General features: G+C 33.9%; 1 protein-coding gene across 5 annotated transcripts in view; it reads left to right on the plus strand.

The window, feature by feature from the left end:
- The window catches only part of CNTN1 (contactin 1), a 389,373-nt gene that overhangs the window by 281,162 nt on the left and 82,033 nt on the right, over positions 1-26,178 (plus strand). For 3 of the 5 annotated variants that reach the window (XM_017945784.2, XM_017945786.3, XM_003906209.5), the window contains exons 15-16: positions 13-133; positions 21,880-22,038. In XM_017945784.2, coding sequence (XP_017801273.1) covers positions 13-133; positions 21,880-22,038 — 280 coding nt within the window. Of the gene's footprint in view, positions 1-12; positions 134-12,590; positions 13,598-21,879; positions 22,039-26,178 lie in introns of those variants that run through there. The other 2 variants (XM_017945787.3, XM_009180528.4) reach the window with 1 other exon arrangement.

A 26,178-nucleotide genomic window follows, 5' to 3' on the forward strand; every position in this document is an offset into this window, starting at 1 on the left:
TTTTGCTAACAGCTGGATTCCAATGGGGAACTGCTCATCCGAAACGCACAGCTGAAACATGCTGGAAGATACACATGCACTGCCCAGACAATTGTGGACAATTCTTCAGCTTCAGCTGACCTTGTAGTGAGAGGTAAGAGTTTTGACATTTTAAAATTACAAAACCAAAGGTATTTGACTTGCATAAACATGTATAATCTTCTGGTAACTCTAGTGCAAATTCTTATATATTTAGAGTCTCAATTCCATGCTTAAGAATGGAGCTTAAGCTTCTTCCCATGCCTAAGAATGATCTATGCCAGACAAGTAGTAAACAACGCTGATTTTGTTTGTTTTACTAACTACATATCTTCTAGAAAGTTTCGCCACATACCTCCTACTAAATGTTTATGCTTTGAGACTTACCAAAAGCTCTCATTTCCTGCTAATACTTTTTAGTGTGTTGAGTATAGTGCTGTTTCCTTTTTTATTTCTATGGAAAAAAATATATACGGATGCTGTTTTTACCTCAAGCGTTATATATTTTTTGTCTTAGAGTGTAAAGTTAATTTATACATGTATCATGTTTTTATTTGTTGCTGGTTTTCAAATTAGTGTTTTTGTTCTTATGAATAATATAATTGAGATTGTGATGGAATACACATTTATTAAAAATGCAACCCCTTTGCTACCGGCCACTGCCATAGCAGTGAGGCTGGCTGGGAACACAGCACACCTTGTTTAAAATAAATAGCTCTTCACTGACTGCCCTTTAGCTTAGCACCCAAGAAGTACCATGTGTTGACCCCCCCAGCTTATTTACCTTTAATGTCTCACTTCATGTAGCCAACTCCAACCATCTAACTAATCCACAAAATTACCCTTTAACTTCCATGTCACTTGCTTTATTCACAGTATTCCTTCCATGTCTTTTTCTTATCATTTGTTACCCAAATCTTACTCATCCTTCAAGGCCTAGCTAAAGTATATACTAAGTTCATGAATCCTTCTCTTGATTTCCCCAATATGAGCTCTTATCTTCTGAATTTTCATAACATACATTGCTTTCTCTCATATGTTTTATAGCAATCGGTACACAGTTAGCTCCTCTCCTAAGTTGTAAAATTCATATATGTATTTTTTTAGTGAATGGCAGAGTTCCTTTGCATTGTTTCATAGCTCTCTCTTTCTTTCTGTCTCAGTGTCAGTTAAAATTACTATTTTTTCACATTTCACCTACTAAAAATATTTATTGAACATTAATTGCACATTTTGCCTTTGTTTTTCACACTGTCAGAGAAATAAGCAATAAAATGATATTTGTGGCTTAATTCTGCTTCCACACCTGAGTCAATATAATTTCATTCGGTCTCATGCAGCTCCTGCATTTCCCTCTAGAGCAATGTTAATATGGGGTCCCTAAGCAACACAGGGCAAATGCTGAAAACCCTTTTACTCCATTTGAATATATTCTCCAATAGGGTTATAAGAAGTCTAGTTGAAGTTTCTTCATTAGAATGAACTTAGAAATACATTCCATAAACCACTTATTGAATAATAACAATTAAAAATGAGATTGCAAAATCCTAAGTCAAACAAAGTTCATTTAGGTTCAGTATTTTCATTTAAAGTATTTTGTTATCTGGGACATTGATTGTTTTCAGGAATTATTAGGGAAAGGGATTAGAGGGATTAGTTCACTATTCTTCCTAGTCAGACCACTAGCTGTTAAGTCATTTCCAGAAGTAGCCAAAGTGTATGTTTAATTGAAATTGCTTGCTTATGAAAATAATTAGCATTAATGTTGCAGTAGGAGTTATGTCACAATGTGTGGACATCAATGTGTTCATATGATTGCATGATTACATTTTAGTAAACTTCCTGTAGTATTATCAGAATGTAATATTCAGAGTGAAGAGGAGTTTTACAGATAAAATGCAAGGGTAGTCATGATACTGTCCACACATACTTAGGAAATTAATTATCACCACTATGTGTATTTTTTATAGAGAGTCAATAAAAAGAAGCTATAGCAGATATTATGCAGAAATAAAAATGTATTTTCTTTTAGTCCCAGGAAAAATGCCTTAAAGTGGCAGAACCCGGTGAGTGCATTCAGTAGAAATATGGTACAGCATTTTAAGTCCTTGCACTATAGTAGGCTGCTAATAAAACCATACAGGTAAATGAAAATACTGCTTACCTCTGTTAAAGTCAGCAGAGTCATAACCATTCTTCAAACTTTATTTCTAATAATAGAAAAAGTATTCATTTCATAGCAAAAGAAATTTGCAATTGAAATAGTCAAATATATTTGACTATTGCAGAACTTGTGTCAAAAACATATATAAAGTAGATGTTCTAATATGCTTTATATATTTAAACCAGAAGGTATACAATTAAACAGTTGTTTTTATTTTTTATAATAATGGTGAGTAATATATAAGACATGCCCTGCCTTAAGTGATATTATTATTGGTCTATTTACTCATTTAATTATACTTTTGTATCTAGTTCAGGAAATCATAACCTGGAGTCTATGTACAGGCTTTAGGGGATCCATGGACCTCCAGAAATTGTACATAAAATTCTATTTGTATGTACCTTTTCTTCGGAAAATGATTTGTAATTTTCATAAGATTTTTGTAGCCACCAATGTCCCACAGGATTAAAAAGCTAATCTATTCTTTATTTCCCCATCTAGATCAAGACTCTCTAATAAAATAAATTGAAGAGATGATTATTCACTTCATGCAAAAGTATAAAAAACTAATACATTTCATGTAGTTAAATCTAATAGCACATTTAGATTGTGAATTGCTTTTAAAAGATTCAATTTGCATTCAACCCTTCAAAATTACATGTTTATAAAAAATATTAAATATGCTATGTAGTAGACAGTAGACCTCTATAAGAACTTTCCATATTTGAGATGGACTAATTTTAGTCCATATTCAGATATCGGTAATCTGAACTGCAGCTGCTGAAATTAGTGCAGTGAGAAGGATAGTAAACAGAGTAGAGGGGAAAGCAATTTCATCTGAGGATCACTAAGAAATTTTTTAATAACAAAACTAGTTCTGTGTATAAATGATTATGCCTTATCAGTAGACTGAAACAAAAGTATAAATATTTAGACATAATTAAGACTGTGGATTTCTTTTAGCCTACATCACCCTGAAGGAAATGAATACATAGTAAGAACAGTGTTGCTGCCCTAATCAACATGTGTGTGTGCATGTGTGCATGCATTTGTAATTATGGGTGGGCAAGTGTGAGTATACGCATACAGCATGATGAAAGTAACTTATATCAGAAAAAAATGTGTTTTACTTTATTCCTTGCCTTTTTAGTGTATATTGAGCTTAGAATGTAAGCAGTCAAATGGTTAAATCTGAATGCCTGTAAATATAAAACTAAAATTAAATATAGGAAAAATATAGTCAATGGAAAATGTAGCATTGGATCTGATTTCTTGGGGCCTTTTACTGAGAGCAAACACTCCCGCTGTGAGTTTTTTGTGTCATGTATGGATTTAGAAATGAAGAAAGCAGTAGCAATTGTCACCAAAGAAAAACAATCTGTAGAAAATGTCCCTGATAATCAGATATGAACTATTATAATTCTGTAAAAGCATAAATGTGTACTTATGGAAAGCTATAGCACTTTAATTTATTTACCATCTAACTGGGTCCAAAGATGCTTGAGGAAAAGAGGGCAATAAAGTTGCATGCATTGTCTGATTCTCCAGCTCTGCAAACAACTTCAAATCACGAGATTCTATTGGCCATGTAATTTTCACTTTTCTTTTCCACAGCTGGCTTTTATATGAGTTATATCTGTTAACTTTGGCAATATTTCTGTTAGTCTTTCTACAGTATAGAGATTATTTTTGCAAGAGTAACCTTTCTTCAAACGCTATTGTCCAGGAGGTCTAACATATAAAATTGAAGATGAAGATAAATAAATAAACATTTGTGTCCTCACAACCCTGGCAAAAGCAGATTATCTACTCTGAAATAGGACACCTTCAACCCAGCCCCCTAAGGATTCTAACAAATTTAAATAAATAAAATATGAATCTATATAAAAAATGAAAATTGATGGCCAGGTGTGGTGGCTCACAACTGCAAACCCAGCACTTTGGGAGGCCAAGGAGGGCAGATTGCTTCGAGACCAGCCTGAGCAACATGGCAAAAACCCGTCTCTACCAAAAAACCAAAAATAAGCTAGGTATGGTCGCAAAAGATTAAAATGCTATGCTTGATATGATGATATTTAAATAGTTTGTAGAAGATTTTGTGAAAGTTAATTTTTTTCCTATGAAGAACACATATTGACATCAATTGGAAATAATGTTGTTGGCAGAAAGAGTAATTTCAGAATCACCCCTTTAAGACAGGGGTCTGTATAATATAGCGGAAGGAATTTAGAACTTAAATCACTATAGGTTACTTAATATTTAAAAGGCCTTAAATATGTTGCCTTACGTTTAAAATGTTTAAAGTATTTATGTTTTAAAATGTTAATATTAATATTTAAAATGTTAATATTTAAAGGCCTTAAATATGTTGCCTTATGTTGCCTTCGTTTTAAAATAAGAACTAGGTATTATACTTCAGATGTTTTTAGGTTTCTCGTATAAAAATCCACATTAAGGGTATTGATACAAATTTCCTCTGTTGTTGCAATAAAATTTTTACTTCTTAGGTCCCATAAAAGTGTATTTCAGGTTGCTTCATCAAGTGAGTGTCTGATGCTTGTGAACAGCCCTGTTTGAATATTTTTTAGCAAACAACATTTCTAAAGCTCTTCAGCGAAAAGAGTGTCATTTAGAGGCAAAAGTTTTGCGGGATTTATACAGCAAGATTTATTTTGGAAACCTATGTGCGGCTTGCCAAATCTAAATTCTCATTCATGAGTGCACCTTTGGACAACATTCAAAAATAGACCATAAAAACCCAAATAAAAAAGAAATTAGGCTTTAACTTGTACATGTATTACAACTTTCTCTGGTATTTCTGATGTATTATAAATATTTTGGCAATGCTTCTGGCTTTTAGGAACACTTTCCTGCCACCTGGGTGAACAAAACATGTTTGCCACTGAAATTGCCAAAATAGAAAATGCAATTAGGATTATATCTTATCTACTATATATTTGTTACATCTTATATATTACATTAAATGACGTTTCTTCACTCAAATCTGAGTTTAAAAGCAAACAAAAGAAAAATAAGATGACTTTACTATCTAAACTTTTTCTTTTGGCCTGGTTCTCAACTCTAACATATGCTGTATAGAATTTTAAAATGTTTTGGAAAAACAGTAGCTGAAACTAAAACAAATAATAAGAAAACTCTGTAAATCATTTTATCCTCAAAAGAAGTTTGTGTTGTTTACATTATTACATTAGAAGCTTATTTATTTTTACCTTATGTGGAGTTGTATTTAGGTGAAAACACCATGTTAGTGAGTGTGTGTGTGTGTGTGTGTGTGTGTGTGTGTGTGTGTGTGCAGCTTTCCACTTTAAGGCAAAAATACAGTTACAGAATGGAGAGAGATATTAGCTAGAGGTCATCTTTATTGATATACTCTGTTAAGGTTTTTATTGCTTAGCCTAATGACGTGGTTACCAGATTTTTTTCTTAAGAAGGCGATTTGGTTGATTACTAATCCATTTTTAAACTCTTGGATAAGTTAAGGTAACACGGTGGAACAAATAAATAAGCCTGATGGAAGCTGTCAATATACATTTTAGTTTGGATAATATTGTAGTATTTTAAAGTTCTATAATAGTTGCCTAAAGGTCTTTTTATGGAAAATGCTCTTGAGTATTTTATTCCCAGCTGGTTTACATTAGCAGAGTTAATATCCAGAGTATCCCACTGTTCACTATCCAGACAAAATTAGTTCTGAAGCATTTACTTGGAGATGATGGTCCAGGCAAATTACTATTCTTTTTTGTAAGAAATATGAAATAGATAAACATTTTCTTTCTCTAAGATAAAAGTGTTCTAATGGTCCTTTTATTGGCAAATCATGTGTTAGTTACAGCTTTTCTCCTTACCACTTTTTCACAGTAACTACATGAAATCTCTGTATTTATGTTCAAATTTGAAAATACAATTTTAAATGTAGAATTAATCCTATAGGTTATCTAGAAAGTTCCTACACCTTCATTTAACAACTTGGACTCTGAGAGAAAGAGTTCCTTCCCTGTATGACCCATCTACATGGTGGCAAACAATAATCTTGGGACCCCAGTCCAGCCTTCTCATTGTACTAGACTTTCTCCAGAAAGTATGGATAAATAAAAGCTATAGTTAATTTCTAAAACTCACTATACCAGAAAGATTATCAAGTCTATTCTGGAGCTGGTAGGACAAATTATTTTACTAATTTTTACTAAATAGTAAAAGTTATTGATTTTAGTTTCTGCTCTTTGCTCTTTCTGTTCCCACTATCTAGCATATGCTAATACAAAATATATAATTTTTAAAATATTGTAGGAAAAAATAAAGCCAAAGACATGCATTATAAACAGATATAATCTCTAATTCTTGGATTATTTAGGGTTCTATTTGTATGACTAGCTCAGGGACATTGGATATTAATAAGGGCCACAGGACAGTATGTTGCCATGTGTAAAGTTTCTGGAACTCTTGGTGGTAAATCAGATTTTAGGCTTCTGTGGTATCTAGCATAAATGTTCACGTTGTGTTCAAGAATTTTTACATTCAACATTTTCTTAAATAAGCAAATATGGGTTTATGTTTGAAATTATTATTAAGGTAAGCCAGGCCAAAATAAATTAAAAAGGACTTTTAAATTAAGCAATTTAATTATCATGTAGTTGGGAAGAATAGACATAAAGGTTCTATGTAATACATACACCAAGTTAAACAGGCATGTAAGTATACATACCTCATCACCACACACACACACACACACACACACACACACACACACACACACACGGGAAGAGATCCAGAAAAGAGACACACATATAAAGGCAGAAAGATCTGGGTCCAAATCATCACAGTCAAAATCGAAGAGAATGGTTGAGGTAGTTTTTCAAGTATTTGGGGCAGAAAAACACACATTTACCTCAGATATTTGGATAATTGCCTCTGCTTTCCACTTGCTTTGGCCAACGAAGTCTTGCCACAGAGACAGACTAAAGATTCCATCTCATCAGCCTTGCAGGACTGAGACAGGAAAATGGTCCTTGCTGCCCACACTGGCTGGAACAATGACAACTGGGCGCCATTCTGAGCCATCCTGACCCCACTCTGCACTAACCACAGCAATACTTCCATTGATAGCAAAACTTGCCCAGAAATTAAGCCTTCCCCTTCCCACTGAGAATCAACAAATTCAGATCAAGGAAATATGATTGGGCTGGTTCCCCATAATTGTAATACATAAAAGCTAAAATACTGAGCTGAAATGCACATTTGGTTATAATATACAGAATTTAGAAAATTTGAAGTTAGAACTTAGTGGTTATTTAAACAAAAACTCTAGTAAAAATGACAGCTTTCCCAATTACTTCTGGAATTTTAAAGTACATCAATAATTTGAAATTGTATTTCTCAATGCAAGTTCAGTGTAAATTGATGTACACTCAATTTTTTTCAAATATGTCCACAAAATATGTAATTTATTCAGAATGAGTCATATTATTTTAAGTTTTAAATTAGATCTTGAAAATTATCTATATTAATACTTCATCTTACAAATTCAAAACTTAAAATATGAAGGTTAGAAGATACTATGTCATGTGCTAATATAAATTTAGATTTTTCTTTCCCTCCTCACTAGAGATCAGTGAGAAAAGCTCCCGTGGAGGATTTCTTCTTTTCTGCAATTAATTACTCCCGGGTCTCTTATAATCAAACTGGTCAACTTTTGGCAAACTGGAATTTCTTTTTTGCTGCACATTTAGTGTGTATCCATGGTTCCCTGAAAAAATAAACGGCCAGGGGAGGCTGAGGCAGGAGAATTGCTTGAACCCAGGAGAGCTAAGATCATACCACTGCACTCCAGCCTGGGCAGTAGAGCGAGACTCCATCTCAAATCATCATCATCATCATCATCATCATCATCATCAGCCTGGTGCAATGGCTTATGCCTGTAATCCCAGCACTTTGGGAGGCCAAGGCAGTTGGATCACGAGGTCAGGAGCTTGAGACCACCCTGGCCAACATGGTGAAACCCCATCTCTATTAAAAATAAAAAAATTATCGGGTGTGGTGGCACATGCCTGTAGTCCCCCCTGCTTGGGAGGCTGAGGCAGGAGAATCACTTGAGCCCAGGAGGTAGAGGCTGCAGTAAGCCGAGATCGTGCCACTGCACTCTAGCCTGGGCGACAGAGACTCCGTTTCAAACAAACAAACAAACAAACAAACAAACCCTTTTACCACTCAGTTTGATTCCAGGGAGACAGTAGGAAAGCTTTACAGAATTTAGCAGGCCATTGGATCTTTTAGACACTGCATCCACTTCAGTGCTCCATATTGACTCATACATCCATGCGTATTTACCAGACAATTATGCCAAATTAGGCTACAATTATGCCAATAATGTCAAAGTTCAAGAGCAATACAGATAATCAGTGATACCTAAAAGTCTCGATGAATATGAATAAATGGCAACTAGTTCATATTTTGAAAGTAATTGTGGTTTATGTTGGTAAAATACTGTATTTTTCCAACTCAAATCTTTAGACTGTGAAAAGGTATATATATATAAAATGATGAATATAAAATAAAAATATATAATTATATAATTTAATGTATAATATATGACATAATATAGCTACATAGCATGTTATAATAAAAGATATATGTCATATAACATGTATTGATTATATCATAAAAGGATATATAACATTTATTAAAGACATTGTTTATCAGATTTAATTTTAAAGGATAGGTATCATTACTGTATTATATTCATTTTACACATGAGAAAATTGAATCTAATGAGGCTAAGTTAATCATTCAAGGTCATAAAGCTACTAAGTGGAAGGACAAGGTTTGAATGCAGACAGTCTAATTTCAGGTGTAACACCCAGCTCATGGATGTAGCACACTATAACTAAACATTAACTCAAATGTATTCAATGTGATAAAATAATCAATGTGGAAAAGCTAAACTGCAGGCCTTTTACTTTCTTGGCAACAAATGTTTATTCTATAGAAAGTGACTGATGCTGATCTTGCTATTTTATTTTTGCTCATGTTATATTTATGGCTGGCCTATTACAAGGGAAACTATAGTAGTTAATTTTTTTCAACTAGTCAACTTTATACAGTTATAATTACAGTAGCATAATCAGTAAATGAATTGTACTAGAAGGCTTGAAAGCTTGATTTTATAATGTGTTCTTTGGCCTAAAAATAGGTGAATGAAATTTTGATGTGTGTTTTCCTGCTTTTTTAAAATAACATATAATTCATACAGTTAAAAATAGTTCATTCAGAGTATTTAAATATCTGAGATTATAATGTCTACACCTATAGGACTTTCCTATAAATTTTACCGTGTCGTCCTACAAAATTGCTATGAGGTGGTAGTACAAGGACTGTTATTTCCATTTCATAGGCAAAGGAAGCTTAAAAAAGAAAAAAAATATATTTTCAACTATCAGTTATAAAGCCAGAATGTGGCCAGATACTAGTGTTCCAAATTCAACTACATGAACATGCTTTTCCCTTCTTGATGTTTAACTTTCCCAAAGACAGAAGTCAGATAATATAATTTTGTATTGTGCATCTCTATCATTGTTGGCACATGCTTTAATTTGTCAAATTAATTAGATCGTTCCCTCAACACTCTGAGTTATTGATAATTCCAAGTTAAGTTAGAGAGTAGAGTAACGTTTTAGCTTGTTTAAAATTAGAATTTCGGCCGGGCGCGGTGGCTCAAGCCTGTAATCCCAGCACTTTGGGAGGCCGAGACGGGCGGATCACGAGGTCAGGAGATCGAGACCATCCTGGCGAACACGGTGAAACCCCGTCTCTACTAAAAAAAAATACAAAAAAACTAGCCGGGCGAGGTGGCGGGCGCCTGTAGTCCCAGCTGCTCCGGAGGCTGAGGCAGGAGAATGGCGGGAACCCGGGAGGCGGAGCTTGCAGTGAGCTGAGATCCGGCCACAGCACTCCAGCCTGGGTGACAGAGCAAGACTCCGTCTCAAAAAAAAAAAAAAAAAAAAAAAAAAAAAAAAAAAAAAAAAAAAAAAATTAGAATTTCATCAATAGCTTCCCTTTTCAGCTCATTTTACTAAATAAGACAAAAACACCTTAGCCTCATTGCTGAAAATATAACCAAGAAAAAACTTACCGATGTAAAATCCCTCTCAGTTTTATTACCTACGATTTTTGTGCAGTCTGCCGTTTCCAGTCTCATTACTATGCAATGCTTTCTTGATGGAGCCTTTTGCAGGCTTGCTTCCCACTCAGTTTCTGGAAATTTAATTTGGTCACAAACATTTGGACACCTACACAAATTAGAATGAAGGAAACTCAGAGAAAGCTTTTATCCTCTAAACTCATGATCAGTTTATGAAGCTACAGAGAGATTTTAGTGCTTTTGATTTCCTACAATAGCTTCTGCAACTGTAATTGTCACTATTGGGATTAAATGAAACATACACAGAGAGAGAAAGAAATATTTAAGTATTCTGCAACTGATGCTGAGCTAGGATACCCCATTAGATCAGAGCAGCAGGGAGTAGTTCTCAATCTTTTCTCTGCCAGAGCGCTTTTCCGTCATCACGTTTAACTGTACACAATACTCTCATAATTGATTGCAGATTCTGGCATAAATCCAAAAAACCTTTTTACCCTAAAAAGCACAACACTATTTTAATTGTTATTTGCCTAATGCCAGTTAACAGTGATGATCACTGTGTGGACATGGGAAGACATAAGGGAGTGGCTGAGGTTCATGTGCATTTCCCAGGGCACCCCTGAAGACCCAACACCTTCGCTTGAAAGTGCTTTGGGATGCAAGTGAGTGAGAGTTGGCATGCTACAGGGATAACTTTGAATCCACTTTATCCTTTGGAAAAAAAAATGCAGAAACTTCTGAATTCTCAATATTATTAGTAGCAAATTACTTGTGATATGCCAGAGTGTAGCGATCCCTTGTGTAATTATTCCTGGAATGGTCTAAGGTCCATCACACTGAAGAACCCACTTCTGAGCATCTGCTCCCTGCACTCTTAGTGGCACTCAACAATGAGAGCTTGACTCCACCCCTCCTTCACACATTCCTGAGAATCTCTCCAGAAGAAAGGAACTGTTACTGATAGAAACATGTCAGATCCCACTGATGTGTAGGGTCTAAGCAACTTGGAGGACCACTATTTGATATCTTCCTACATTGTCTGATAGATACAGTGACTAATTCAAGGAAATGGCACCCTTCTCTGGAGGAGTTTAGGGAGGCTCCCTTGGTGACTGTTCATAGCCCCCACTTTTCAGAATTAAAATCTCAAATCACAGAGAAGCAAACTGGTAAAATAGCAAAAACTACCCAAACTGCGTTTAAAAGAAAAAAAAAAAAAGACTATATCTAAAATTAGCATTTTCAGTTCTCATCAAAAGGATTTAAAATTTCATATGCTTAAAATGTCAAATGATTCTTATGACCTTTTTTACTATTTACAGTAAGGACTGAATTTACAACAAGCAGTCAGCACAGGCAAGTTTTCCTAGATGCTATTTCTTCTATTTAAATAGCTATCTCCAGGGGGCAGTAGTGGCTATAAAATGGTATAATTCTAATAATAACTATCCTTAGTAACGCGTAGGGGAATGAGGTAGGTGATCACTCTGTTAATCACATGGTTTTCTATAACAATAATGCTGTATCATTATACACATTATACACATACTGTTGTTAAATGATTTGCACTGTGTGATAGAAAAGCTGTGGCCCTTGGTAAACCAATTAGATGTCCACTTTGCCTACCTAACCTGTGGTCTTAGGCTAGTCGATTAATCACTGTCAGCCTCAAATTCCATATTTATGAAAGAGAATATGAATAGTTACAGTCCATACATTGTTCACGGCAACTTTTTATAAATATTTTGCTTTACTTCCCTTTACTATGAAAGTATATATCGACATGAGAAATAAATAAAATATAACTCAAGACAGTTCTCACAAAACACAGCCTCAACCATTAACTTTTTTGAACCATTGCTTCAATCTATCCTCATTACTTTTTTTCTTAGAAGTCTTCAAGGCATAAACATATGTTTTAGTAGATAGACTTACACTATGTGGAATGAAATTTACAAAGGATCCATGAGATTTGTTTCATTTGTTTTTTGAGGAGAGACTTCAGTTACAACACTTGGTCTTTAGAAAGTCAGTCACTGTGTATGAGGGAAAGGTTTTAATTGGGCCATAGCTTGTGGCATCAGTCTTCTCCCTTTGGCCCCCTTTCCTCAGCGTGTAGGGGAAGATACCTTTCTGTGTTCATTCTTTCAACTTACCCATCAAGGAAATATGGCAAATCCCCCAAGTACATGGCTTGCTGCCCCTAATTGGGCATCCACACTCTCCCTTCAGCCTTGATCTTTCCTCTTGCAGGTAAAAACAGAAAAGGTGGAGAGAAAAACATGGTGGATTCCTTTCTCCCCGTCTGTGCAAGCCTGCCTCCAACCTGGTGATCGTTGACACTCACCATTTCTGTGCAAGACTTTTTTTTTTTTTTTTTTTAACATATTATACTAGATTTGACTAACTCAATCTTGTAGATTCTGCAGTTCCCCCTACCCCCAGCCTAGTTCTTAGAGTATGTTTCCCCTTTTGAAACATGTAAACATACTTTGAGCATAAATATTTTTAAAAATATAACTATAATGCTTCACTAATACCTTAAAAATGCCTAGTGAACTAACTCAGTACATTATATAATGGCCAAGTTTTGCGTTTTCATGTCCTGTTTTTCTTTGAAATTATATAGCTCAGAAATTAGCTCATTATCTGAAAAATCTATGAAGAACTGATGAATTATATAATACAGGAGTATTGCCATTGAATGTACTGTTTGATTTATTCAAGCAGGTAATGAACAATGTTGTCAAACTCTCTAATGAATCATCATAATTAGGACATAAGCTAAAAGGGGCGTTACTCTGGCAGTCTTTTTTTCTTAATCCTAGTGCCATACATATTCTTTGGCATGAAAGAATGAAAAGCATCAGTAAACAACTGAAGTCCTACCATGGCTTTGTAGGGTTTTTGGAACAATTCCTGGAATTGGAAAGTGAAAATGGATAGCACGTGGAAGAAACCCTCATCTGAGTAGCAAGATTTTAGTAAGGAACGACTAAGCCATTAACAGCATGCATTCATATTTAATTTTATTGATTCCTGCCATCAGCTTTTCTAGATCTTTTCTTTTTGGTAGAATGTTCTGATTTTTATTGGAAGGACTTGAGTAGAAGTGGATGATTAAAATTGAGGAGTATATAATTCTTTCTGGGACTGCTTAAATGTTATTGTTTGAAAATGCCTTCACTTTCCCCCTTTGGTGAAAGAGATGTGCTTAAAATTCTTATTACTTCACAATAAATAATTTTGATTTTCTTAGACAGGTTTGTGTTTAGGTATGAATTTCTCACTTACTTCATCTTGCAATTCTCTCTGTGGTCAGAAGAACTCTGAAGAAAGCTTTGAGGGAAATGAATATAATTCTTAAATTATTATATGTGTGTATATATATAGTTTAAAAATAATTTATTAGTTATCATAAAGAAATAAATGTCTCTGACTCAAGATGTTACTTATTTCTTTCTTTTATATTTTCTAGTCTCAATTACTGTTCCAAATGGAGCTATCTTAGAATTTAGACTAGAGATCCAGATTAATTGTCATTTTTGTAAGATGTTTAAAATCAATTTGAGAATTTTCATGTGTCTGTAAACAGCACCATGGAGACATGTATGCACCATATAAAGGGCATCTTTCTATGTAGTCCATACTGAAATTATACAACTGAGACTAGATAGGAATATTGTTTTTTAAAGAAATAATAAAAATGTGAAAGGAATCATAGGACAGATGTGACTTACACCAGAAAATGAAGGACAACCTTAAACTATATCAATATCAAGTAGAATAATTATACAGATTCATTTCTCTTCCTTTAGTCTTGTTCTTATTTCTAACTGGGATCTAAATTTACCTTTATCAATACCAGAGGTTAAGAAAATTACCATACTTCTATTAAATGGTAGAGATATTTAATAATATTCAGCTTCATCTTAGTACAACTTCAAACATCAACATGATCACACAACATTGATTTGCATTTTAAAATAGGATATTAGAGCCATTGTCTTAGATAATTTTCAAGGCAAGAACAGGCCTGCAATAATGAGACTTTGACATTCCTTAGTAAAGACAATGTCTCCTGCCCTAATATGACTGCCACTCAGCAATTTCAATTTTATGATTACTTGATTTAAAAAGGGAGGATAAATAGTTCTGAAAAGTTTTTTGTTTCTTTAACATTTCAGACTTTTCACTGAAATTTGTCATTTTGGTAAAAATAAACAGTGAATCACAGAATATTTGTACATGGTGCTTTGCTTTTAATTACTTACTAGGGAATTATCAGTGGAAAAAAGAATGTCACCAGTGTTTTTCCTACTTACACGAGTTCTGCAGCATGAATATTTACATTAAATGTATGTGCTATATGTATTCCCCAAAGAATCAGTAGTTTTCGGGGATTTATTTCCCACTATGGTTGTTTAGAAAGCCAGTGTTTAAGAGGGAGAGAGCTGGTTAGGGCTACTACCTAAGTAGTGGCACCAACTCAAATGATACGTGCGGTGTACTCACAGCTACTTTACATCCTGTTTAGAAATTGAGACACGAGGATCTTAATTTCTAGTTTTCTATCCAATTTGATTTATAAAAAAAAAATCTTGATTATTGAGAAAATATGGTCAGCTTATAATATGTGAATGGTCATTTGGAAAATTTATATATTGCTTTCTCACTATCTTTCCTCAAATGTCTAAATTCTTCTTCATCGAACGTTACTACATTTTTAAAGCAGAAATGACAGAACTGATAAACAACTGCATTTCTCATTTTTTAAAATTAGTTTACATATGAATGAGAACTAGTAAAAATCAAATCTATATTTTGTTCATACATAGGTATGTTTTTCTAAAAACATTAGTAAAATCCAGGAAAGATTACCAAATATCTTTATAGCGATCAATAAAGAGAGGGAATGTATTGAATATGAATTTATAAATGGATGATGTGTTTATCTTTACTTATCTGAGTTAACACAGAAACAAAGATTTAAAAAGGCACAATTGGCCGGGCATGATGGTATACACCTGTAATCCCAACACTTTGGGAGACTGAGGTGGGTGGATCACATAAGCCCAGGAGCTCAAGGCCAGCCTAGGATCATGGTGAAACCTCATCTCTATAAAAAAATAAAAATAAAAAATAAAAAAGCTATGATCAATATATTATAGTTCTTGTCATATTTTCCAAAATACTCATTTTTACAAAAGTAATTCATATTTTCCCCAAAAAGAAAGGTCAGCAACAGAAACCTAATAACATTTTTGAGTGTGATACTGACAATGCTGTTTAAAAAATATTGCTTTTCGGATAGTTGTTGAAAATTTGGTCCCATGGCAAATTAATTGGGTTCAGATTCTAACTTGGACATTTACTTGCTGGGTGAACATGGCCATTTTATTTAACCTATTCCTGTCTGTTTCCTCACCTGTAAAATAGGAAAAATAAGAGCACTTACATCACAAGGTTATTGGTAAGAACTATAAAAGATTTGGCAGTGACTTTGATATAAGTACTCAGAAAATAGCATAATTTTTAGTAAAATATACAATATAAATTTCCCCTTTTTGAATCACTAATAATTTTATACCATGTACATTTTATATTGTTAGCAGTTCAAGTTCAAAGGGAACAATAGTATAGACTTGTTGTCATCCAGGTAATTACTTGGAAGTCTTTTGCAGACAGGCACATTTAAGCTGTATAATCTGAACTTGAAAATGGATGTTATCTCATTTCGAGCATGTTATACCAGAAAACCCTGTCTCTGATCCCGTCTCTGTAATCTGTCACTGATTAGCTATGCCTCTCTGACAACAGCCCTTCAAGTCTTCGGTATCCTTTTGTAAAATGGATTATTTAAATATATATATTGGTTTTAGTGGACTCTTAAATGTATGTGATCTACCTTAAATATTGAAATGTTTCTATTATCTGTCTGTAGCATATGATTTAATTGTAAAAACGTTGAAAACATAAAGAAATTTAGAGAAAGAGAGTAGGGATGTGGCAAATGAGACTCTGCATTGAACCATGAATGACAGGAGATCATTCAGGCCATTTCCCCAGTCCTTTACTAGGTAAAAAAGGGACAGAAACAAGTCTCAGTAGTTGTTTGTAGACTTGTGTTTTAGCCAATTTTGAAGAACCCCCAAGGTAAGAAACATAACACTAACAAGGACTTTGATAGATCATTATTCTTGTTTGGCCCATAGGTGAAATTTTATGGAACATTCTCAGTCAGCATTCTCTAAGAGGGATTTTTAAAGTAAGAGTGAAAGAATTAATGGGTGCAAAACAAGAATAGTAAGAGAGGGGGTCATGCATATAGGAAAGAAAGAATAGTCCATAGAGGCAGCCCCCATCTGAAGTACAGAAAGGTAGCCCAAAGAAGCATAGCAATTTGAACACTGATTTTGAATGGGAAAATAAGGAGCAAACAAATCAACACTGAAGTTTGTCCTGCCAACTGCAATGAAAGAGGAATTCAATCAGCTGGATAGGCTGAACACAATTAGTGGTATCCTCTCTTGATGACATCCTGTCAGCATTTGGAAGAATTAGGAAACAGAAACAGCAGAAATAGTAGGGATATGATATATGAGTGTAATAAAATGTATTTCAAAAACTCTAGAGCATGGGGTAGGGAGAGGTGGTGACAAGAGAGGAGTGAAGATAAAACTATATTCATAAAAGCATAAAACAAAAAGCATGCTTTAAATAACTTTTTATTCCCTCCTCCATATTGTTCTTTTCCTCCTCTTTCACCTCTTTCTAACTCCCCAATATGAATGTTAGTGAGAAAAACAGATAAAAAGACTTTGCCAGGTCTAGTCAGAAATATATTTCAGTTCTTCCCCTCACCACTTCAGATCTTTAATAATTACAGTCAAAGAAAGGAAAAAAAAGAGAAGACTAATTTGTCATCTAATGTATCTAGGCATTTAAAATCAGATCAGATTCCAATGGTCTTTTTCAACTGACCAATTTCTCTCTTTCATGTTAACTTTGGGGTAAATAGCTCTTAGAATTGTTAGCTATCTGGCTGAGAACAGCCTAAGAAACTGGAAGGAGATATCAGTAGAGTAATAGTGAAATAAACTGCATGCATCAGGCCATTTGCTTACATTTTCCCTGGCTTCCTTGAAGGATTTATTGAGAGTACATGGTAATGGAAAAGAAAAAAAAAGAAAAAAGAAAAAAAGAGAAAAAAGGGAAGGGAAAGGAAAGGAAGGGAAGGGAGGGGAGGGGAGGGAAGGGAGAAACAAACTAACTCAGGGTTAGAATTATGTATGGTTGGGTTTTTTTCTTTGACAAAAGAATCAGAAGAGTGGTCAGTTCCTAAATGCCTTCCTTTGTACTGAGAACCAAGTAGCTTTGTCATTTTATTTTCTACCTCAACACTTTTCTGTCCATTCTAAACAAAAAAATAAGCAAGTAACATCAGCCTACACTGCTTGAAAACCTTCCTGCTGAGAGACACTGCAGGGCTGGCCCTGGGTTGAAGTCAGACTGTCCACGTTTGTCTCCATGCTCTATTTTTGCCACAGACTCATTTCTTAATACACAGAGTGTCTTCACATTCCCAAATTTTCCTCACCTACATCAAAATTACTGGAAAACATTTTACTTTCTATGTTGTCCTATAAACCAAAGAGTATCTGAGACAAGTCTCAAGAAAGTTTATTTTGCCAAGGTTATGGATGCACCTGTGACACAGCCTCAGGAGGTCCTGACGACATGTTCCCAAGGTTGCTGGGATACAGCTTGGTTTTATGTATTTTAGGGAGACATGAGATACCAATCAACAAATGTAAGATGTACATTGGTTCCATCTGGAAAAGCAGGACAACTCAAAATGGGGGGCTCCCAGATCATAGGTAGATTTAAAGATTTTCTGATTGGCAATTGGTTGAAAGAGTTATTATCAATAGAAAAGAATGTCTGTATTACCATACAGATTTGTGGGTGGTGGGGATCAAGGATTTCTCCTGCAGATGAAGCCTTCAGGTAGCAAGCTTCAGAAAAGAGATTGTAAATGCTTCTTATCAGAGTTAAGAAGTCTGTTCTATCAATAATTCCCAAAGGGAAGAGGGTATAATGAGGCATGTCTGGCTGCCCCTTCCCATCACTGCCTGAACTAGTTTTTCAGGTTACTTTTGGAATGCACTTGCCAAGAGAAAGGTTCCTTTCAGATGGTTGGGGGGCTTAGAATTTTATTTTGGTTTACTGTCCCTGCTTTCTTTTAAGTAATAAGTGGTAAATGAATACTTTGTAAACAGATCCTTGACAATGACTGATAAAGTACTAATTAATAACTCCTGCCAGGTAGCTAAGATGCCCAGAAATCTTTTAAAGATGTAATGATAATAATAATATTGTTAATAGCTAAGGTTTCCTGATGGCTTTCTGTGGACCAGGCTGAGAACTACATTCTGTAAGGACATTATTTCAGTCCTAACAATAATCTTTTTTTTTTTTTTTTTGAGACAGAGTGTCTCACTCTGTCACCCAGGCTGGAGTGCAGTGGCACAATCTTGGCTCACTGTAACCTCTGCCTCCCAGGTTCAAGCAGTTCTCCTGTCTCAGCCTCCTGAGTAGCTGGGATTATAGGTGTGTACTGCCATGCCAGCTGATTTTTATATTTTTAGTAGAGATTGGGTTTCATTATGTTGGCCAGGCTGGTCTTGAACTCCTGACCTCAGGTAATCTACCTGCCTTGGCCTCCAAAGTGCTGGGATTATAGGTGTGCGTTACCAGACTTTTTTATTACTCTTATTTTACAGATGAGTAAACAGGAGCTTAATGATTTTAAGAAACTTGCCCAAGATAAATCAGGGCACAGAATTGAAAGTTAAGTCTATCTTAATTCTAAAATCCCTGTTTTTTAATATAATTATGACTTTAATAGTATTATTTATTCTCAGGCATTTTCTGGAGATATTTGTAGACAATTAGTAGATGGAAAAATCTACTTCATATCAGTGGAACCATTACCGAGTAATATTCCCACACCAGGGTTTTGAAGATACCAACCCACCCCTTTCCATTTGTCTTCTCAATTCCAGCTCTTTATGATGATACAGTATTTCAAAACAATTGGAAAAATGAAGACTGTACTATGGATGACAATTATGTTTACAGAACTGCCTGAACATTAATTATAATAAATTCATTTATCTATACACCAAATATTTATGAGGAACCTACCATAGGCCAGATATATATCCGAGAAAGCAATGGACAAGTATAGTTATAGTGTTTTGCTCAACAATATTACCTTTAAATGAGTGGATGACTGAATTATTATGCATATAATGTCTCAACAAATACACTAATAATATGCAGTTTTATTCTGACCTTTATGAAATATTATTCATTTGACACCTCAAGAACATCGGAGAACAACAGCAGGGAAATGATTTACACTTTAATGGTTAATGACTAACCTATGATAATTTTGTCTTAAATTCCCTTTAGCATTTTCTGAATGTCATACCCCTATGCTCAGAAAAAGTATCTGAATGCATGTATTACAGTGTTTTTCTTCCTTTGAAAAATTCTTTTATTATTCACCTCTAATTTTTTATTTTAACACTCTAAGATATTCTACTTAGTAATTGACTTAGGATGCTGCATTATGTGAAGTAATGAACTTCTTGGTTCTGATCAAGAATGTACACTGTATTTCAATGTGTTTTCTTACATATGAAAAACGCAATATGTTCTCTCTGAATATCAAATGTGTTCTGTTGTGTGTCTATTTTCCATTATTTAACATTAAGAAGTCTAAGTATACTATTATAGATTATAAATTTATAAAAGTTTATTTGCTTTTCTTATATTTTTATGTGATATATTTCCAAATAATAAAATTTACTGTCATTGATAGGGTATGTGTCTTGTGTTACTAGTTAGTGGTGATATGTTTTTGTTGATCTGCACACACTTTCTTCCTTGGGACCACTATAAGGAAATAGTGGAGGTTTAGGGTGTTGGCCATACCTCTCTGCAAATACCAATGTTCGTATAAAGAAAAAGGCCATCTAAGCTAAGCAACTCAACTGATACATAAATATAAACGTATATATTTCAGCTGAAAGATAAAAACAAATGTCCTCTTTAGTATTACATTAATTGTGAAAAATGATGGTGCTACTTAATAAAAATTATTGATTATTATATTCAATATGCCTAAATCAGTTGTGGGTGGACTCCTTTCTGGTGCAAATAGAACAGGCGATATGCATGTTTAGTTATAAACATTCTGAAATGTCTATACTGGGAGCTGTCTATTAACTGAGAGGTTTCTTTAGCTTTTTAAGGACCTCACCACTTGAAGGACTTTTTTTTCTTATTTTTATTTGTTTTATTTGAAGACAAGAAGCTCTTCAAAGCCCAAAAAGTTGTGTCTCATTTATCTTTTAATTTCTATTTCCCAGCACAGTGTACTGCTGAGAGGATAAAGGAATAGTATTGGTACTGAGTCATGAAGCATCTATGAAAACCTATTTTTAACATTGATTTTTGTTCTACAAGAACAATTCTTCTAAGACTCTTCAATATAATTTGAGGTTTTAAGAGCATTACTGGTATATCTCTGAATTGTCAATTGTTTTCTATATATTACATAAGTAGAAACATTTTTAATATTATTCTTATGACTATAACATGAAATGTATTATGCAAAATGATACATGAAATTATTCCCAGAAATTTCCACTTCAAGTAAAATAAATTACCTATAACATTTAGAGTTATAAGAAAGTATGTGGGCCAGTGCGGTGGTTCACACCTGTAGTCCCAACATTTTGGAAGGCATGAGGATCACTGGAGCCCAGAACTTGGAGACCAGCCTGGACAACATGGTGAAACCCAGTCTCTGCAAAAAAGTACACACATGCACACAAAAATTAGTTGGGTGTTGTGGAGTCCTTGTAGTCCCAGCTACTTGGATGGCTGAGCTGGGAGGATCCCTTGAGCTGGGGAGGCAGGCGGAGTCTGCAGTGAGCCATGATCACCCCACTGTACTCCAGCCTGGGGTGACAGAGTGAGACCCTAACTCAAAAAAAAAAAAAAAAAAAAAACCCATCAAAGAACAAAGAGATGTGTTCAGTTCTGGGGGGGTTGGGGGCAGAATGACAATAGACCAACTGTTCCCATATCTAAACTGAATTGCGCTACTATCTCTGATTCATGCATTCAGTAAGAATTCATTAAATCATACTATGCTACAATCTGCATTAGGTCCCCTTGGTGCCAATTGCATATAATGAATCAGAGATTATCATACCTACATATCAATGTCATTTTTAAATGATAGCATCTATTTCCTTCCTTAAAAAGAGACACATGAAATCATTCAGTGAAAACTACAAATCATATCACTTATTATAATCTATATTTAAAAGAAATGCAGACACACTGATTATATTGTACAAATGTTCTTCAGATTAATTGTTAGAAGACATTTTTGTATTCTAATGTGTGTTTAACTCACTAGTTGGGATTCACTGATTCATTACCCAAATTTTCATTTCAGGCCCTCCAGGCCCTCCAGGTGGTCTGAGAATAGAAGACATTAGAGCCACTTCTGTGGCACTTACTTGGAGCCGTGGTTCAGACAATCATAGTCCTATCTCTAAATACACTATCCAGACCAAGACTATTCTTTCAGATGACTGGAAAGATGCAAAGACAGGTGAGTTTTATTTGTCTGATTAATCCGTGCGTGTTTTCAAAGTGAATTCTTTTCTCAAAAACAAAAATTTGGAGGTTTTAAAAATGTCATTATCTACCTTGAAAGGCTTTCTTTCTTAAATTTTTAAAAACTTATTCTAATATTTTGGTAGTGAAGAAAATTACATGGAACTTACACATTTAAATGTGTTAAAGCTATAGAAAAAGAAGTATCATTTCTAAATCAACCTATAATGAAAAGCAAAATGAAGCCTCCTGGGTTTCCTGAGTTTTGTGTGAGATTTACTGCCCCCAAAATCACTGGGAAGTCTGTTTTTGAGCAAATAGCATTCATAGCACATTATTTATGACCCTTTTTATTTGAGTACATATGTACTATAGTTCTGAATTTCTAAAAAGCCACATTGATCATAAATCTTAAATTAAGCATCCAAATCTTACTACTATAACCCTTTATGTGAATGATCTGACCTGGTTTGAATTTCCTCAAAACAGATTTTTAAAGACATTTTGGATCTTTCAACCTTTTTCTTTTTTTATATTAAGATTTTCCAAAGTTGATCAGGAAAAATTAATTAAGAGTAAGTGGGTACTTTCCTTTGTCTACAACTTTGCCATTTGTCATGACTAGCCTACAATATCACAGATCCATACATATATTTTCTCCTGTAAAATGGAAGATTGAAGATCTTTTTGATAAAATAATTTCTTTGTAACTTTTGACAATATTTTTAAACAAACTTGTCATTGCCAGAATTCTTTAAGATGGAAAAGAGGAGACATAAAAATATTTTCCCAGTTGTCACAAAAAAGAAAAGAGACATGAGTGGTGAATAAAATGTTCCTCCTTTTTAAAAAACTAAAAAAAAAAAATTATTCTAATCTCCCAAATCTGCTTTCATTTTAGATTTATCTTAACATAATGGAAATCCCATTCCCAAATGCCAATATTTGTATTGCTCACTAATAGGTTTTAATTTAAATTTACTTCTATTTGATATTTCTCCCCCTCCAGAGAAATAAATCAAATATAAACTTGAAGTCTGTTGCAAGGATTTAGGATATATTTTAACATCAGATGATTCCCCACCTAAGTGTATAAAGTTGCAATAAATTAGAAACAAGTGAAATATTTCTATTACATTATGCTTATTGTTTTAAGGATTATCTGTAAATATTCTTGACAAAATCAGTCCATCTGAAAAATAAATTTAAAACCTTTTAGATGCTTTATAAACCTAAAGCATAAGCAGTTTCTACTTTTCTGAAGAGAATGGAAAAGTATGATAATAATGAAACTATTAGAAATCTAGCCCATTAAAATAAATAAGTGGTTTAAATTTGGTTTAGCCCTGAAAAAGAAATACTAATTGCAATCATTTGCATTAGTTATTTATGTATGCTTACTATGGAGCTCAATTTAAATATGCTTCCCACTAGAAAGTAGGTTACATGAAAGTAAAAACTGTTTTATTCACTCTTCTATCTCTAGCACCTAGATCAGGGCCCACAGTGCTCATTCTTTAAACATGTTTATTGAGTCCCCACTGTGTGCCAGAACCTATTCTAGATGCAGTATGTATAGCTGAGCAGCAGTGAACAAAATAAGAACAACAAAACCTGTCTTCAAAGAGCTTATATTATAGTAGAAGAGATGCCAATACACAATTAAAATATATAGTAAGTCATGTGGTGATGAACGCTAGAGAGAAACAACAGAAAAGAGGAATGGGGAGGTAGGAGATGTGTTTTAAATAGGGTACTTCTCATGTTCTCACTCATAGATGGGAATTGAACAATGAGAACACCTGGACACAGGGTGGGGAACATCACACACCAGGGCCTGTCTTGGGGTAGGGGGAGGGGGGATGGATAGCAATAGGAGATATACCTAATATAAATGACGAGTTAATGGGTGCAGCACACCAACATGGCACATGTATACATATGTAACAAACCTGCACGTTGTGCACATGTACCTTAGAACTTAAAGTATAATAAAATAAATAGGGTACTTCTGATATTAGTAATAGCCACTGCTGCTTTCTAAAAGTTCCTATTTCCATTATATATCTTTTCCAATTCTTCTGCTTTCATTGACGTTGGGTCTGTGAATCTAAAGTATGTTTTCTGTTGGCCACATTTAGTTGAATTTTTCATCCAGTTTGATGGTGTCTGCCTTTTGATTGAATTATTTAATCCATTAACATTTAATGTTATTATTGATACAGTTGGATCGTAGTTGCATTGTATTTTTGCTTTCTAAATATTTTACTATTTTTGTTCCTGTTTTCCTTGTTCACTGCTTTCTTTTGGAAGAAGTGAGCATTTTCTAGTGTAACATTTTAATTCCTTTGATGATATTCACTGTGTGTGTGTGTAAGTAATCCTGCTCCGAGGGTAAGTTTATATTCACTATACATGTGTATAATCAAACACATACAAACTTAATGAATACTCTAGGGCTTACCAGATTTAACAGAATAGGTTTTATAATTTTATTAGTTTAATTTCAATGAATATGAAAGTGTTTCTCCTAGATAGCTCTATTTCATTCTTCCTCTTTTGTGCTATTACAGTACTATATATAATATAGTTATATAGCATATAATATAGTAATATATTACTATAATACTATATATTACTAACATATTTTATTATATATGCTATTATAGCATATTTTATTATATGCTATATGCTATATATAGTAATATAGTTATATATTACTATAATAGCATATAATATATGCTATTAATATTTAGTAATATTATTATATATATTACTATAATAGCACAAAAGAGGAAGATGAAATAGAGCTATCTAGGGGAAACAATTTCGTATTCAGTGAAATATATATAAATATATATGTTACATCTCTATATTTCACAAACCCAATAATCTTATATTAAAATTATCACTTTCCATAATTGTTTGCCTATTAAACCAACACATGCTTGTTTATATAATCCTTTGTTAATTTGTCTGTTATATTATCCTTTATATTGACTACTTCTGGTCCTCCTCATTTGTTGATGTTGATTTGAGTTATCATCTAAGTCTCTTTTGCATTGCTATAAATATCTGAGGCCAGGTGATTTTTAAAGAAAAGAGATTTATTTGGCTCACACTTCTGCAGGCTATACAAGAATCATAGCGCCAGCATCTGCTTCTTGTGAGGGCTTCAGGAAGCTTTCATTCGCGGTGAAAGCAAAGTGACTTGTCACATGGTGAAAGAGGGAGCAACGAAGAGAGAAGCAAAGTGCTAGGCTCTTTGTAACAATCAGTTCTTGCATAAACTAATAAAGCAAGAACTCACTCATTATTGGAAGAAAGGCACAAAGTCATTCATTGTGAATCCACCCCCGTGACCCAAACTCCTCTTATTAGGCCCCACCTCCAACACTGGGGATCAAATTTCAATGTGAGATTTAGAGTGGACAAACATACAAACTATGTATCACCATCTGATGTCATTTCTTTACAACTTTGCTCCTACCTGTCCCCTTTGTGCAGCTAGTATCAAATATATTACATTTCAATATATCATAGATCCAATAACACAATTATGTATATACACACATATATAAATGCACAACATATGTGTGAACATATATACATACATATATAGGTTTCTACAATTACTTTTAAATAAGTTAAGAGAAGATAGAAGAAAAAATGAGTATTTATACTATCTTTTATAATTACAAAATTACCTTTACCAATGCTCATTATTTTGGGGGAGTTTATTCAAATTGCTGTTTGGGATCAACTACTTTCAACCTGAATAACTTTAATTTGTTTTGGAAGATAAGTCTTTTAGTAACAATTTCTCTCAGTTTTTATTTATCTGTGAGTGCATTTTGCCTTTGGTTTTAAAATACAGTTGCTTGGATATGATATTCTTGGTTGACAGTTTTGTTTTGTTTTTTTTTTTTCACTGCTTTGAATACATCATCTTAGATGCCTTTTTCAGTCTGAGAAAATTGTTTTCTATTCTATTGGCCGAAAGGTGTCTCAAAATTCCTTTATATTTACCAGTATATTTATTATATCTGGGTTCCTCATTCCTTTCTGTAAAACTGTTTTTTATCTGGTATAATTTTCACTACTAAGAAACTTATAGCATTTCTAATTGTTCAGG

This window comes from Papio anubis, chromosome 9 (genome assembly GCF_008728515.1).
Source record: "Papio anubis isolate 15944 chromosome 9, Panubis1.0, whole genome shotgun sequence".
Classification (NCBI taxonomy): Eukaryota; Metazoa; Chordata; class Mammalia; order Primates; family Cercopithecidae; genus Papio; species Papio anubis.